Raw genomic sequence first — 17,312 nt, 5'->3', positions numbered from 1 at the left:
AAGACCGAGGTTCACGGAGGTCATCTCCTTCTCAGCTTAGCCTACAGTAGATGCATGGCCAGTCAATTCTGATTCTATTACTTTTATTAAATAGTGGGTTTCCACACATGGCTTTTTAAATAATCCAGGCAGGGGAGAAGGGACAGGAGGGCACACTTTGTAGCTCCACTCCCTCCAATACACAAGTATTTACATTGTAGCAATTGGACAATCCTGGCTCAGGCGGAGGCAGCAAGAATCGCAAAAGTTGGAGAGGGGAGTCCCCAGGAGAACAAACAGCAAGACTTATTTCCCCCAGCCCATCCCCCAGAAACCATCCATCCCATCCTAATCTCTGGTGGTGTCCGGTGGTGTCCATCTCCCATTCCTTCCCCAAGCTGTGGAAGTAAGGTTCTTCTCACCAGAATAAGAGCACTTGGGATAACAGAGTAGGGTCCCCTCACCGAAAAAGAAAAAAAAAATGAAGGAAAAAAAAAAGAGCCCTGGGATAACAATAGGGCATTACCTTTCCCAGAATAAGCCATTCTGGGTTAAGGTTGGCAAGCAGCTTGATGAATCTGGAACCCTAGGCTAGGGGAAAGGGAAAGGGTCCTTTTACTAAAATAAGAGCTGCTGGGGTATTTTAAGGAAAGCACCCTTGCCTCAAGTGAGAGCATTTTAACTAAGTTTGTGTGGTGGTAGTAGGAGGTGCCAGTGTAGGGATTACAACTCGTCAGAACAAAGAGTCCTGGGGCTCAAAGGGGAAATAACTTCAACCAAATAACCATCCTTAGCAAAACAAGATACAAGGAATTCCCTCCTCCGGAATAAGGGACCACAGGCTCTAGGAGGAAGGCTCCTTCACAAAATTGGAATGGGGAGTGGGCAGACTTGGCTTGTCTTCTACGCCCTAATCCCCAATCACAGACCTTAGTAATACTGGATTTTAACAACCTGTAAAACCAGGTCAACAGATGTCCATCTATCCCTGTGGCATAGCCATGGGATTCCAACCAGTGGGAGCCTGGCTAAGCCTAGGGAAGCGCAGACCAGGCCGAGGGGGCAGGGCTTCCTTTGGGGGGGCTGAGGGGTGCTTCCTCTGCTGGTATTTGCATCCAAGGGTCCAGCAGGATCTCCTCCAGTGAGGGTCGGGAAGAGGGTTTTGGGTCCAGGCACCGGCGGATTAGGGCACAGCAGTCTGTGGGCCAAGAAGCACAGGGGAGATTTGCAATTAGTAGGAGTAACAGTACCTTGGAAGGATGAAATCTGCTGGGCTGGAATCTGTGAGGGCCTCACCTGGCGAGACGTGGGCAGGAAAATGGAGCTCAGCCTCCAGAATCTCCTGGTCTCTCTCAAAGGGTATGTCCCCACACACCATGTCATAGAGAAGGATACCCAATGACCAGACAGTGGCTGGGAGGGCATGGTACTGATGTCGAGAGATCCACTCTGGAGGGCTATACACCCTTGTCCCTGCACAAAAAGCAAGAGTCAAGTCATTCTAATGCTGCCCTCTTCTAGTCCAGTATCTCTTTAATAGAACATTATCTCTGTAAATATAACATCATAGTCCCATCACCAAAAAAAAGAGCAGTTAAATAGGAGAGCCTCCTTGACAGAATAAAATCACTTAAAAAGTAACAATAGAGCATGGCATATTAGTATAAGTCTGTAATCCCAGATACTTAAGGAGACTGAGGCAGGAGGATAGCAAGGCCAACCTCAGCAACTTAGTGAGATATTGGCTCAATATATAAACAGAAAGGGCTGGGGATGTAGCTCAAGTGAAGAGCACCACTGCAAAAGTAACAGTAGAATCCCCTTACCAAAAATAAAATAACTCATAATAACAAGATCCCCTCATTAGATTAAAAGCCCAGGATGATTTTGGATCAATATAAGATAGACTTTTTATGAGATGGCCAAGGATGAGACTCCTCAGTATTAGAAATCAAGAACCTTATAAAGGTACAATATAGGTCAAGTATTACAAGAAAACCCACCACTGGAGCTCAAGGTGAGAAAGTCAGAAGCACAAAGGTTTAGGGAAAAAAAATCCATGAGATTTAGGGAAGTCTTACCATCAAAATCAGTGTAGGGTTCATCATGAAGCAGGGCACCAGAGCCAAAATCAATGAGTTTGGCACAGCCCCGGCGGAGGTCTATCAGGATGTTCTCATCCTTAATGTCACGATGGACAACTCCACGGGTATGGCAGTGTTGGACAGCTGCCACTACCTGGCCAAAAAAGCAGCGACTTCGGCTTTCACCAAGTGGGCCCTTCTCTGTGATGTAGTCAAAGAGATCCTGGGCAGGCAGAGGCCTCTCAAGGACCAGCATGAAGCCCTCTGGTGTCTCAAACCAGTCAAGCAGGCGGATCACACCAGGGTGCCCACTGCCTTCACCCACCTTCCATAGCAGTGCCACTTCCAGGGGGCATGTGACCGAGTCTGACTGGAGGTGAAAAGGAGAGAAAATATGTGTTGAACAGGGGAAAGCAGTTGGTAGAAGGGAATGTAGCAGAAAATGGGCTTCCATAAATATGAAGTATTTTGCCTAAATATCTAAAATTCGAACTGACATATGGGTGTCCAATATTTATTTCAGATAGTTTATTTATTTTCGAACCCGGGCCGCACGCATGCCAGGTGAGCGCGCTACCGCTTGAGCCACATCCCCAGCCCCTTCAGATAGTTTATGATGATTAACTGCAAGGGACCTGCCAAAGAATAAATACTCAATGTTATTGCGATAACTTAACTGTAACCAAGTACCTACAACTGCTCAATAACCCTCCTAAGCCCTGTCAGGCAGTGACTGTCAGAAAGAGCCTTCCTGCCTGAGTGGGGCCCTCTACCGGCCATGCCAATGACTTGCATAGCTGCAGACGTTTTCTCACGGAGATGCACATTCCTGCTACTGCGCAGGTGCATCCTCTCCTTGTGAGTCTCACGGCATGCGCAGGCGCAGTCTCCTAAAAGCCCGCCAGAGGGCGCTTTCGCTTCTACAGCTTGCACAGACCCGCCCTTATGTCCGTTAGAGCGCTAAAGGCGGCAGGAGAGAAGCAGCCAGCATCACCATGGCAACCAGTGACCTCTGCCCTTCTTTCCCCTCCAGCATGCCCTGTGGGCAGCCCCCACAGCAGCTTTTAAAAGGAGGATGAGAAAAGAGTTGGAGGGGAGAATCTAGAGCTCTGGGGAAATTGAGGTGAATCAGAATTGTATGTCACTCCAAGGTAGTAAACATGGTCTGGTGGAGCAGGGCCCAGGGACTATACATCCTTTAGAAAAAGTGGGGGGGATTTCATCGTTAGTGAAGGAGTCAATAAGTGAAGCACACCAAGGATACTTACCAAGGAAGACCAGCCCAACACACGATTCCGAGGAATCACTTTGATGGCCACCTGGAGAAGTGGGCTGAGGTAAGGGGGCCAGCAGGTGACCCCCAAATCCCTCCCGGTCCAGAGACTTGAAAACCTCCAATAACTCTCCCAGCACCCCAGTATTTCTGGTCCCCGGCCACACCACAGGCCACAATGAGCCAGGACTAATACCCTGCCCCACAAGACTCCCCCCCCCCCCAACCAAGTTCACCTCTCCCACCATCCCTAGCCTAGGGATCTCTTAGGCATCGGGACCCCTCAGCTTCCAGGGATTTGGTTGTACATTTTCTTCATATTTTATATTTGTTTTTCCGCATTGAAGATTGAACCTAATCATGCTGGGCAAACACTCTACCAATAAGGTATAGCCCAAGCCCTGAGGTGGAAATTTCGTGATGCCTCAAGCCCTCAAATTTCCTTCCTATCTCCAGGACACCAACTCTGCACCAGGATTCTGGTCCTCAGGACTTCACGTCTATCTCCAAGATCCCCCAGATCTCGTGTCTAGGCCCCCACCTTCCCGTACATGAACACATTCTCTAGGTCCTGGGGTCTAGTGTCCTCAAGTGCACACTCTCCAGTCAAACTCCTTGGACCTCCTGATTTTCCCCCCTGAAATCTGGCCCCCCATACCCACCTGGACCGCGACAGACGCGCACGCGCGCTCACACCCCCAGCAACCTGAATCCTGGTCTTCATGACCCTACTAGACACATTGCAGGCTCTCTCTGGGTCATCTAACATCCTATAGTCCCAGGATCCCCGCCCCCGCCAAATACACCTGACCCTCCCAAGACCCTCAAGGTAGATACCTGGAGTCGATCTGTGATGCGGTGTCCCGCGAAGACGGTGCCAAATCCCCCCTTCCCCAGAAGGGGGCCGAGTCGATACTCGGCCTCGAACGCTTCCCGATCCTTGCCTCCTACGCAGGCGGAGGCGAGGGAGTCAGGGTGGCTGCGTGCTAAGCTCACCCGTGATTCCCTCCCCCACGCATTGCCACCCACCATTCCAGCCCACCCCACATGGACGCAGTAGGGGAGGTTGCGCTCACCTGGTGGCTGCGTGGGGGTCACAGGGGGCGCAGGAAGCCCCTGCAGAGGTTTGTTCAACATGGAGGAGGTGCTGCGCAGATTGAGCCCGCTGAATCCGCTAAGCCCGCAGGGCGTAGAAGCCCGGGGCAGCGGGGCCGGGGAGCCAGGACTGGGGGGCGCCAGGGTGGAAGGCAGGGAAACTGGTGGCCCGGAAGCGTCCGCAGACAGCGCAGCGTTAAGATTCGCCGCGCGCGCCAGCCCCAACGCTACTGAGCTGGGGCACGCGCCTCCCGGGAGAGTCGCCCTGCGCGACAGCTCCGCCCACCTGGCTTTGATCAATCCGGACGCGGCACCTGCTGTATCCCAGCCAATCGGAGCCAACCCTTATTTGCATACCACCCTCAATGTTTCAAGTGCCCCCTTATGCAAATACAAGCCTGGTTCTTCCGTGGAGGCGGGGCTTGCATGCAAATGATGGGGGCGCACACGAAGAGGAAACCGGTTCTGGGAATCCCTTTGCAGCAACCGCGTTTGTTTTGGTTGTTGCGCGAGGTTGTTGTTGGTGGGGGTGTGTGTATGTGTGTACACTTAAAAAACTGCGCAGCCTCCTTTCCCAGGAAGCTGCTTTGCCGCCGCCGCAGCGTCGAGATTAGCGCAGAGATAACGCCAGACAGTCTTTTAAGAATCCGAGCCTGGGGCTAACCAGGATCCTGTCTAGAAGGGTGCTTCTCACCCAGGACCATTCCTCCAGGCGACCATTGGCCCTGGCCTCAAAACTGAAATCAGGCCCCTAGAATAACCTGTCCAGTTTCCAGAGAGGGATAACACTTGACTACTGTTATGGACCGCACACCCCTCAAAGGCCAGAGTTCAGGTGCCCAGACTACAAGGTTTTTGCAGCCTAGAACCTAATCAGACCTGAAACAGCCCTGGGCCCAGTCAGGAAGCCTGCAATCTAGAACAGCAGGGGGTGATTGTTGGGGGGATTGTGCTTCCCAGTGAGAGAGGGAGGGGCTAAAGACCCGGAAAAATGCTGGTGTAGAGAAGCAGTTAGACAGCTTTTGGCACAAATTTGTGAAAATGGTTAGAGAAGGCCTCACATGCCCCGGGAAGACAGACATGCACTCCAAAGACACAAAGAATCATCATGAGACATCAACACATTCATGTAAATTTGTCATAGGCACACATACAGACACATGTCAATAAATGATGTCCAGAAATGAGTTACCAAAAGAGGCACTCCAGGAGACCTCCAATGCTATGTAATGACACAAATGTCCTGCCAGACACTGACAAAATTTGTCATATATTGGTACCTGGCACCATCAGATACCAAAGACTTGTACAGTCCCAGAAATGAGGGACTCAGAGTCTGTCACAAGAAGATACACACATGCTCTAGACACACACATATTGTTCAAAGGGAGGCATGTGATCTGAGAGCCATATAAGCAGTGTCACAAAAGTGGACATAGACTTGGTCACAGACACATGGCATCAGACACACAGCCTTGTCACTGAAACAAATTGTCCAGAAATAGCTACCTAGAATCTGTCACAGGAATATAAACGGACATCCACCCCAGACAGAAAGCACAGATGCACTGTCACAGACCCACGCAGACATGCACTCGTCTCTGATACAGACACAAACTGTCAAGAGTCCTACACAGTCACCATCTGACACACCTGGAAACAAGCCCTCATCACAACGCACGACTGGAAATACTGAGATACATGTGAAGACTTGGGACTCACCACAGTCACACAGACAACACTCAAAAAGCAAACACATCAGGGCTGGGATGTAGTTCAGTGGTAAATCGCTTGCTTCACATTTGCAAAACCTTAAGCTTGATCCCCAGTTCAAAAAAAAAAAAAAGCAAATGCATGTGCGCTCCCTTGTTGATCCAACAATACTAGGTTCTAGGGGTCCACTATAAGCCTACCAGGCTTTGATGGGGATGTGTATCTTAATAAACACAGACAAGTCAAGCATCACAGTGCCTGCCCAGGAAGTTTATTTCTAGTACAGCTATTGGGGATATTTGTAGAGAGAAGTGAGAATGTGAATGGGGGTCATTCAGGGCACCTCAGAAGGTGACCCTTTGTCTTTAAAGACAAGTTGATACCTGCAGGCAGAAGTCAAGGAAACTGGACAGAGTGGCAAGAAGTAGACAGAGGTCAAATGGTGCTGGAACTTCCACAATGGGATAATTAATATGCACTAACATTGGTGCTCTCAGAATGTGCCAGGAACTGTGTGCAGTAGTGAATCATGTTGACCATACACATTCTCTGTTGATGCTCACAATCAGCATGAGGTAGTAGATGTTAGTAGCCCTTATGGAGCAGATGGGACAGGTGAAACTCTAGAGAGCCCAAAGCGATACAGCTAGAAAACTGAGGTAGGTTTCCAATCAACCCTCTTAACATACTCATGCTTGACCATTGTATTCCAGACACCCCCCACAGCCACTCAGCCAGCTATGCCCTCACCTGCAGGGCCAGACACAAACAGGGACCCCATTATTCAGGCACAGCAGAAAAGATGCCGTTTTGAGAAAACCTGGGGGACTGGGGACCAGTCAGCCTTTTCCACCTTGGCTTTACCTCTAGTAGGGGCAGGGACAGAGGTGTCAAGAAGATTGCAGAATAAGAACAAAAATGGATTTAGCTCATTTATCTCCCAACTTCTAAAACCCAGTGGGAAAGGCTCCTCTGGTCACTTCTACCCAAACTCATGTTGTTAATGAAGTGTCAGTTGTGCATTTCCAAAGAATTTCCTCATCAGATTATTACAAGAAAGAGCAAACATTGATGGTGAGAGATGGGGGCAGGGTAGTTGGAATTCGGACAGGAAATTCAATCCCTGGTCTTTAGCTCACAGTCCCCTGCTCCCATCCCCCCAAACCCCCAGGAAATAAGGCAAGCAGGGACTCCATCAGCAGACAAAGGAGGAGTTTTTTTCTTATGGTAACAAGCCCAGGAGGAGGCTTGTTTTTAAGATAGGGTCTCCCTAAATTGGCCAGACTGGCCTCAAGGGATCGTCCTGCTTTAGCTTCCCAGATAGTTGGGACTAAGGGCCCATGCCTGGCCAGAAGGAAATTTAATAAGAAAATCAAATGTGAACCCCGGGCTCTCACACTGACCCTACTGGAGAGCATGGGGACCTCAGAGGCCAACTCAAGCCCTGTGCCATAGCCACTTTTCCCCAGAGGCCCCCCCCACCCCCTGCCCCACACATAACAGAGCCGCTCAGGGAAACTGACATTTGGTTTTATTGTGCCAAGGACATTACAGATGGCAGATCTTGTCAACACCTGCAGGGCACGGGTGCCCCATCTGCTGAGGCTGCTCCCACTCCCTACACTCAAATCCTGGGTGGTGGCCACAGATGCCCCCCACCCCAAGATTCCAAAGAGACTAGTGGTGGTGGTGGTGGAAGCAAAAGGAATGCAGCAAGGTCAGGGTCTCATTGTCCAAAGCCAGTCTGCCACCTGCCACCCCCCACCCCCACCCCCAGCTCACTCTAGATTCTCTGTTGACCTCCATGGAGCTGGAGACCAGAAGACAGTGATAACCCACATCTTTGTGCCCCCTCCATGCCCCATGGCCAGCCTGCCTGCCCCGAAACCAGAGAGATGCGTCCTCACAGAGCCAATGCTGTTGTCTATATATCATTTTTGATTGGTTGATTTTATAAGATAAAAGTACATTTTAACAAAGAAAAAATTCGACATGGAAGGCTCAGACATTCTTGGGGTACTGGGAATTTTCCCACTTCTTCCTCCCACCTCCCTGGCATCACTGTTGGGGGAAGGGTAACAAGTTTATCTGATCTCAGAAGGAAAGAAGGGTGGGCAGGCAGGAGAATTCTCTTGAGTGTCTCTCTCTTCTGGGGTTGCCTGGCTGCCAGGTCTGTTCTCTGTGTGCCTCTCGCCTACCTTCGGCACCCTTGCCCAAGTCCCCTTTGGAATGCAGGGATGGTGCTGTGCAGGGGGCAACAGGGCACTTCAGCTGGCGGAGACAAGTGGTGGTGGCAGCAATGAGAAGGAGCGCAGGGATGGGCCAGCCAGAGGGAAGTAAGGAGTAGGGAAGAGGGGAGAGAGGAAAGAACAGAAGGAGGCAAGAGGGAAGAAAGCCAAAGAGGTGGCGTGGCACCAGAGGGCAGGAGTGGGGGATTGGGAGATGGTATCCAGTCCCTGGTTCTCCATCAACTCTTGTCTGGGGGTGGGTCTCTGTGCACTTTGTTTTTCTTCATACTGTCTAGGTATTCCTGTTGGGACACTGCCAGCACCGATGCTAGGATCTCATCGTCATCCCAGTCATTCAGACCTGCTGGGCAAGAGGAAAAGGAAAAGGATGATGGGGCACCCCAGCCTGCCTTCCCTCACCCTTTATTGATTCTTGGCTCTGAGAAATCCCATTCAGGCCCCTGTCACTCCCAGGCCTTGGCTATGATACAGAAGGCTTCCCTAAGCCTGTGAAACTCTGCTAGATCCCTTCTAAGGAAACCCTCCTGGGCCTGAAAATCTCCCCTACTGTCTTATTTTTTTTTTTTTTGTACCAGAGATTGAACTCAGGGGCACTCAACCACTGAGCTACATTCCCAGCCCTTTTTATTTTGAAAAAGGGTTGCTTAGGGCCTCACCAAGTTGCTAAGGCTAGCTTTGAACTAGCAATCCTCCTGCCTCAACCTCCCAAGCCCCTGGGATTATAGGTCTGAGCCACCATGCCCAGCTTCTGACTTCTTTTCTTGGATGAGCCAGAGGTTCCAGAAACCCTTTCTTAGGACTTGCTGCTGTTTCCATTCTCTCCCCAACTTCCAGCTGGCCCCTGTTCCCAGAGGAGGCTTACCAAAGGCAGAAGGGGACATCTGCTGAATGAGGGCCCGGCACTCCAAAGCAGGGTAGAGGGACACAAGGGGGGAGGTGGCCCGGTCAGCCCCTGCCGAGAACTGACTGCTTGTACCTGGGGCAGATGGACAGTCTGAGGTAGGGCCCAAGACCCAGACAAGGCTTCCTGAGCCTAGCATGCATCCTGTAAGCAAGTCACTGACCTGGTGCACAGGGTGAAGGAGGTTTGGCAAGAGCTAAGACAGTGCCTGGGGAAGGGGGCTTGATGCCCAGCTCAGCATGCAGCTCAGGGTGCTCTGGCGATGAGGCTGAACTCCGCTGCCGTGGGGACCGACTGGTCCATTCCTCTAGGCCACTGGAGGCCGCCGCTGTAGCCGAACTGCATGTGGCACTGGCCTTCCGGGGCTGCAGTGGAGAGGGAAAAAACAGTGAGGACCAACACTTTCCAAGTCCATTCTGTGCCCCAGCATCAAGTACTCACTCTCTTCCCCAGATCTTGACTATGATACAGTTTCAGTGTGTGGCACCATCATTCCCCCCATAGTGGACCACAGGGTACCTTACAGGACACAGGCTAAAATCCTTAACCCCACTCTCTCACACCCTTCCAGACAACAGGAAATTCTATTCACTCTCTTTCAAAACAGAACCTGAATCTAATCCCTTCTGACCACTTCCACTGCCAGCATTTTCTTTTTTTAAAGAGAGAGAGGGGAGAGAGAGACAATTTTTTAATATTTATTTTTTAGTTTTCGGTGGACACAACATCTTTATTTTTATGTGGTGCTGAGGATCGAACCCAGCGCCCGGCGCATGCCAGGCGAGCAGGTTACCGCTTGAGCCACATCCCCAGCCCATCCACTGCCAGCATTTTCACCCATCACCTGGACTTCTACAGTAGCTTCCTCCTTACTGGTACCCTGTTTCCCGCTCTCCAGATTCCAGTTCTGTACTCAGCAGTCAGGGGGATCCTGTTATGTCCTAACTTAGATCTGTTCACAACCCTCCCATTGTTCCTGCCTCACAGAATACATAAGCCCCTAACCAACTTGGCCCCACCACCTCCAACTTTATCCTTTCACTACATTCCATTCAGCTAGTCTGGCCCGCCTCTGGGCTGTCTGAATCACAACAGGTGTGCTAGCCCACTCCCTTTTCCTGATTGAGTGCTCAGCTGAGTAGCTCACCTTCTGCAAGCTCTTGCTCAAATTTCACCAGCTCTCAGCCCTTCCTGACCACAGTGTTTTAATACTGTGAACTCCCACCTATCCCCACTCAAACCTACTCATCCCCTTTACCCTAGCTCTACATTTTTCATCAACTAATTTATGTTTATTTATTTAACTCTCAGCTAATTTATTCATTAAAATTATTTTGTTTCACTACAAAAATGTGAGCATCAGGGATTGGGCATTGTGGCTCAGTGGTAGAGTGCTTGCCTAGTGTGTGTGAGGCACTGGGTTCAATCCTCAGCACTACATAAAATAAGAAAATAAAGGTATTATGGGGCCAGGGTTGTGGCTCAGTGGTAGAGCACTTGCTGAGCATGTGTGAGGGCACTGGGTTCAATCCCAGCACCACATACATACATACATACATAAAATAAAATAAAGGTATTTGTCCATCTACAACTAAAAAAATATTTTAAAAAATGAAGGCATGGGCTGCGGTTGTGGCTCAGTGGTAACACGCTTGCCTAGCACGCGTGAGGCACTGGGTTCAATTCTCAGCACCACATACAAATAAATAAAGGTCCACCAACAACTAAAAAATAAATAAGAATACAAAATTTAAAAATAAATAAAAATTCATAAGTAAAGGTATTATGTCCATCTACAACTAAAAACTAAAAAAAAATTTTTTTTTAAATGTAAGCCTCACACCAACAGAGATCTTGGCCTGCTGGGTTCACCAACATATCCTCATTCACTGACAATAAAACCTCCTGGCACAGGCCTGCAATAAATGTTTGTTGAACAAATTATTCAGGTCTTGTCAACATCTACCATAACTCTGAACTCCTTGTGATTCCTCAGATGCCTGTCTGCCCTGCCTTTTCCCTGCCCTAACAATTCAACCTTCCTCTGAAGAGGTGACCAGATCCCCTACCTCCACTGGTGTCACAGCAAGGATCATAGACCTCACTAATGGGGTCTTCCTTAACACACAGAATCACTTGAAAGCATAGCAGGCAGGATCTAATTTTGCATTCCTCAGCACAGAGTCTGGCACACAAAGGCATTCAATAAAACTTGTCTCTCCGCAGTTATTCATTGCTCCTTCATTTTATGAGGAGCAATGGCTGCTTTCCCTCACTCCTTAAGAGCTTGTTCTGCACAAGTGTTGAGAGTTAAGGCACAATGCCAAAACTAGGGTCCAAGACAAGTTACAGACAAGCCTGGGAGTTGCTCTTCCTCCCAGATGTCAAAACTGCTTAATTTTTTTCCTGCTTATTTGGGGGCAAAGCATGTGAAGTAATGGGTTGGTAGCCAGGCCAATGACATGACCCACCTGACTGGGGCCGCGAACCTGGCGGGCCTGTTTCTCCTGATCCCTCAGCCACTGCAGGTAAGATTCCCGAGCCACCTGTTCCTCTATGGCCTCATTTGTTGCCTCCCAGTCTGTGGCCCGTTTCTTGTCTTCCAACATTTGCTGTTCAATCCATGATTCTTCTGATGTTTTTATGGCATTCTTCATCAGGGACTGCTCTGCAAACTGCAAGGGGAAAGAAGTAAGGATATGGGGTGATACGCTGAACCTGGCCAAGAACCAGAACAGGTTTAGGGAGGTAGGCCCACAGGCCCCGAAAACAGGAGAGAGGAAGGGAGGTACTCCCACAAAGCACTCCTCAGCAGACTGCTTGCTTATCAGAGACTGGGAGAAAGCAGACTTGTTTTGAGACCTGTTATGCCAAACTCCTATGCTCAAAAGTTTTGGCCCCACAGTGAGATATCTCAATTGAGGCACTAATAAGTCTGGGGCTGTAGGTGCCCTCGAGCCTAAGCCTTAACTTAGAGAAGTCCCATCCAATAAGGGCCCTTTTTCACAAAGCAAGTCCTTCCTCATATAGGCCTAGATGGGTCAAAGAGATAAAATGACCTGAAAAATGAGCTGTGCAGACACAGGGTGGAGGGAGTAGTCAAGCATGTAAGGGGCTGGGGAAGCCTTGTGGCTGTGTTAGAGAGGTGGGGACAGAACTGACATGGGGTGGACACTATGAGTGATAGGGTAATGTATGAAGCGTGCTACATGTCAAGCTAAGAGAGATGATAGCATCATAAAAATTGAAATAATAGGGGCTGGGATTGTGGCTCAGTGGTAGAGTGCTCATCTTGCATGTGTGAGGCACTGGGTTCGAGCCTCAGCACCACATAAAAATAAAATAAAGATATTGTGTCCAGTGTCCATCTACAACTAAAAACTTTATTTTAAATTGAATATAAAATAACAGAGTATATTCCAGGAGCAATTTAAATATTGCTTCATGAAACTTCAGTTAACATTTGTTGTTTTTAGTTTTAGGTGGTCACAATATCTTTATTTTATTTTTATGTGGTGCTGAGAATCGAACCCAGTGCCTCACGCATGCTAGGCGAGTATACTACCACTTGAGCCACATCCCCAGCCCAAGTTAACATTTTTTAAAATATTTTTTTTAGTTGTCAATAGACCTTTATTTATTTATTTATATGCAGTGCTGAGAATCGAACCCAGTGCCTCACACATGCTAGGCAAGCACTCTACCATTGAGCCACAACCTCAGCCCCTAGTTAACATTATTTTAATGCATGTATACTTACCACACACAAAGGCTGGGGTTGTAGCTCAGTGGAAGAGAGCTTGCCTAGCATGTGTGAGGCACTGGGTTTGATTCTCAGCATCACATACAAATAAATAAAATAAAGGTTCATCAACAACAATGCTGCTACACACCTACCAGAATGGCTAAATTCCAAAATATAAGATAAATTTCTAGGAAGAACGTGAAACAACAGGAATTTTCATTCATTATTGTGGAGATGCAAAACTGTGCAGCCATTTTGGAAGATAGTTTTGGCAGTTTCTTGCAAATCAAAACATGCTCTTATAGTCTAGCAATCTCGCTCCAAGATATTTATTTACACAACTGATCTAAAAACTTATGTCCACACAAAAACCTTTGTACAGCATTTTACAGCAGCTTATTCATAATCATCAAAAGCTGGAAACAACCAAGACTGTCTTTCAATAGATGATTAAAACAAACTGTCATGCCTCCATAAATGGAATAGTAAGTGATAAGAAAGAACCGACCTAACAAATAATGAAAGAACATAGAGGAATCTTAATGCTTGCTGATAACTGAAAGAAGTTTTTAAAAATATTTTTTTGTTGTACATGGACACAATATCTTTATTTATTTGTTTTTATGTGATGCTGAGGATCAAATCCAGTGCCTCACAAGTGCTAGGAAAGCTTTCCACCACTGTGCTACAACCCTAGCCCCAAAGAAGCAGTTTGAAAAGGCTACATATGGGGGCTGGGGTTGTGGCTCAGTGATACAGCACTCGCCTAGCATATATGAGCCAGTGGGTTCAATTCTCAGCACCACGTATAAATTAATCAATCAATTAATTAATTAAAGGTTCACTGTCAACCAAAAAAATATTAAAAAAGAAAAGAAAAGCTGGTCTGGGGTTGTGGCTTAGCGGTAGAGCGCTTGCCTAGCACTTGCGAGGCCCTAATTCTACAACCCTAATTCTTAGAGAAAAAAAAAGGCTACATATGTATGATTCCAGTTACATGACATTCTGAAATGGGCAATACCGGCCAATAAACAGATCAATGGTTGCAGGAAGGGGAGGAAGGGAGAAGCAAACATAAGGAGCATAGGAAATTTTAAGAGTGATGAAACTACTCTAAATGATCTTGTAATGCATGTATACATGAAGTTGTTAAGCATTTGTCAAAACCCCTCGAAATTTACAAAACAAAGGCTAAAGCTTAATGTATGCGGATTTAAAAAAAACAATCAATTAGGAGGTGGGGAAATTCTACCAAGGAATGCAGAATGTGACAAAAGAATTCACAAATGAATTACAAATGTATGCAAGGACCTGGGGAAGAGGTTGGAGGCCCAAATCACTTTGGAAATGAATGGAATCTGTAAAACCAAAGACAAAAGGAACTGTGCATATCATTGTGCTCTATTCAAGTAGCAGATTAGCGAATGGTTGAAGAGTGAAGCCAGCCTTTCTCACCAGTGGAGTAAGAATTTACTGATGAACAATGGTAGAAGGCTAAAATAATGCACAAGGCAAACATATAAGTGGGAGATATCAATAAAAACTCAAGTTTAGGGCTGGAGTTGTAGCTCATTGGTAGTGTGAGGCACTGGGTTTGATCCTCAGCACCACATAAAAATAAATTTTTAAAAAGTATTGTGTCCATATGACAAATTTTTTTTAAAACCCTCATGTTTAAGATTACTGTCCATTCAGATGGTTACATACAGAAACACTTATAGATTATATGTGTATATACATATACAGATTAGTATACACACACATATATTTCCAGGGCTTCTTGGAAAAATGGCTGTTTCTAGGACTAGGACAGGAAATATAAAAGATGAACCTGGAACACCTCATAGCACCAAAAAGTAAGGAAGTGTTTTGTAAAAAAAACTTTGCAATAGGGGTGGGGGTGGGGTTTGTGTGTGGCTCTGTGGTAGAGCTCTTGCTTAGAAGACCTTGGTTCCACCCCCAGCACCACACACAAAAAAAAATATGGAACAATTTGAGCAACAAGATAATTAAAATCAAGTTGTATTATAACCCTTAAGTGCATACTTATATAAACGGGTTATTGAATAAATTTATAAATGGGAATAAGAGATCTCTCAATCAAAAGAATTCCAAATAGCCCCAAGGAAGATAGAAGGTAGTCCTCATTCCTTAAATGTGACTTCCTTCCACACAATACAGTATGAAAATGGTGGGAAAGAGCAACTTTATAGTGTAGGAACCTGACAAACACTACTTCTGTCAGGTGATCAAGGACAACATCCATAGCCATAGTCAGTATATGTCCTTGATATAATGTAACAAGAATGACACTTTACCTCTGTGAGCTTCCTCCCCAAAGACACAACCCCAGTCTAATCATAATATCATCAGAGGGGCTGGGATTGGGACTCAATGGTAGAGCACTTGCCTAGCACGTGTGAGGCGCTGGGTTAGATCCTCATCACCACATAAAAATAAATAAATAAATGGTATTATGTCTAACTACAACTAAAAAAATTCTTTTTTTTTTTTTTTTAAGAGAGAGAGAGAGAGAGAGAGAGAGATTCAATATTTATTTTTTAGTTTTCGGCGGACACAACATCTTTGTTTGTATGTGGTGCTGAGGATCGAACCCGGGCCGCGCGCATGCCAGGCGAGCGCGCTACCGCTTGAGCCACATCCCCAGCCCTAAAAAAATTCTTAAAAAAACCCCACATCATCAGAGGAATTCCATAAGTGAAGCTTCCTACAATACACTGGACCTGTACTCCTTAAAACTGTCAAGGTCATCAAAACAAGGAAAGTGTGAGAAACTGTCACAGACAAAGGAACTGAAGGAGACATAGTGACTTCAGTTAATAATACTGTATTGGTTCACACATTGTAACAAATGTGCCAGAGTCACCAGAGATGTTCATAATAGTAAAACTGTAGGGGGTGGGGTTAAATGTCCTCTTCAATTGTTCTGTAAATTTAAACTGTTCCAAACAATTAAAATACTTTTAAAAACACTTTGCAGTATTTGGGACTAAACTCAGGACCTCCTCTTGCTTGCTAGGCAAGTGTTCTACCTCTGCACTACATCCTCAGGCCAAAACATTCAAATTTTGTATTGGTGGTGCTGGGGATTGAACCCAGAGTCTTGTGCAAGCTAGGCAAGCATGCTACCAACTGAGCTATATATCCCCAGCCCCAAAACATTTAAATTTTTAAAGAAAGAAAAAGAAAATGAGCAGTGAAACCAGGGGAAATCATAGATGAATTTTAAATGCATAGTGTGAAGTGCAAAAGACAACCTGAAAAAGCTACATACTGGGCTGGGGTTGTAGCTCAGTGGTAGAGTGCTTGCCTAGCATGCATGAGGCACTGGGTTCGATCCTCAGCACCACATAAAAATAAAAAATAAAGATATTGTGTCCACCTAAAACTAAGTATTTTTTTAAAACAGTTACATATCTACTGCATGATTCCAATTTTATGACATTAAATAAAAGGAAAAACTTACAGGGTTGATAAACAGATCAAAAACAAGGAAATTCTGAGAAACTGTCATAACCACAAGGAACTAAAGGGATATGACAACTAAATAAGTAAGGTGGTATGATGGATAGGACCCTAGAAGAGAAAAAAGATCATCAGGGGAAAACCAAAGTAATCTGAATTGTCTGATCTTTAACAACACATCAATATGGGTCATTAATTATGACAAATGTACTATAACATGATAATGACAGTGGGGCATATGGAAACTCTCTGTAATATCCTCCAATGATTATGTAAACCTAAGACTTTTCTAAAATTGTTTATTTAAAATTAAACAAAAATTAAAAAATCCCCTGTGCTGGAGGGTTTGTTCGTGTTAAGGTATTTCCTAAAATGAGGCAGAAGCACTTTGTTTGTAGGAAGTGAAACCTGAATAAAAGACCTCAAAATCCTCAGTTGATGACTATTGATGAGAGAGAGGGAGAGAATATGAATGAACATGAGCATCAGCATGTGCTAAAAAAAATATAAAGCTACCTTCTGACACCTACTAGGTCCCAGGCCCAGTGGGAAGTGCTTTCTGTGTATCAGTCAGGCTTCTGCCCAGAGTGCTTATACAATCTGCCCTAGGAGACACAGTTAGTAAGTGGTGGGCCAGGGCAACATTCCAAGTTTCTGTGACCCCTGCTATCTGTAACTTCTGAGTCAAGGAGAAAAATCCATGGGGACATCAAACATGTCCTGGCTTACTGTTCCCAAACAGGATTCTACATCCTAAAATGCCAGCCATCAACAGGCATACAAGATG

General features: G+C 46.4%; 2 protein-coding genes across 7 annotated transcripts in view; both read right to left on the bottom strand.

Annotated features, from left to right (window-relative positions):
• Positions 1-66: 66 nt before the first annotated feature.
• On the bottom strand, positions 67-4,676 carry Pim2 (Pim-2 proto-oncogene, serine/threonine kinase). Of its 2 annotated transcripts, XM_027952274.2 has the most exons (6): positions 4,413-4,676; positions 4,174-4,283; positions 3,332-3,382; positions 2,061-2,433; positions 1,276-1,452; positions 67-1,177 (listed from the first exon to the last, which is right to left on the bottom strand). In XM_027952274.2, the coding sequence occupies exons 1-6, from the start codon at positions 4,471-4,473 to the stop codon at positions 1,014-1,016; spliced, it is 936 nt and encodes a 311-aa protein (XP_027808075.1). In that variant the 5' UTR covers positions 4,474-4,676; the 3' UTR covers positions 67-1,013. The 2 variants fall into 2 exon arrangements, with proteins under 2 accessions (XP_027808075.1, XP_071462655.1); XM_071606554.1 differs by lacking the exon at positions 3,332-3,382 and having other exon boundaries at positions 2,061-2,439; positions 4,180-4,283; positions 4,413-4,570.
• Positions 4,677-7,653: 2,977 nt separating this feature from the next.
• Otud5 (OTU deubiquitinase 5) overlaps positions 7,654-17,312 on the bottom strand; it is a 30,919-nt gene continuing 21,260 nt past the window's right edge. For 3 of the 5 annotated variants that reach the window (XM_071606704.1, XM_071606702.1, XM_027952234.3), the window contains exons 6-9: positions 11,766-11,969; positions 9,458-9,659; positions 9,256-9,369; positions 7,654-8,736 (exon numbers count right to left, since the gene is read on the bottom strand). In XM_071606704.1, the coding sequence (XP_071462805.1) occupies positions 8,612-8,736; positions 9,256-9,369; positions 9,458-9,659; positions 11,766-11,969 (645 nt within the window). In that variant the 3' untranslated portion in view covers positions 7,654-8,611. The remainder of the gene's footprint in view (positions 8,737-9,255; positions 9,370-9,457; positions 9,660-11,765; positions 11,970-17,312) is intronic. The other 2 variants (XM_071606703.1, XM_027952235.2) reach the window with 1 other exon arrangement.

The sequence above is a fragment of the Marmota flaviventris genome, chromosome X (assembly GCF_047511675.1).
Source record: "Marmota flaviventris isolate mMarFla1 chromosome X, mMarFla1.hap1, whole genome shotgun sequence".
NCBI lineage: Eukaryota > Metazoa > Chordata > Mammalia > Rodentia > Sciuridae > Marmota > Marmota flaviventris.
The sequence above is the reverse complement of the archived record's forward strand: the minus strand, read 5'-3'. Positions and strand labels throughout refer to the sequence as shown.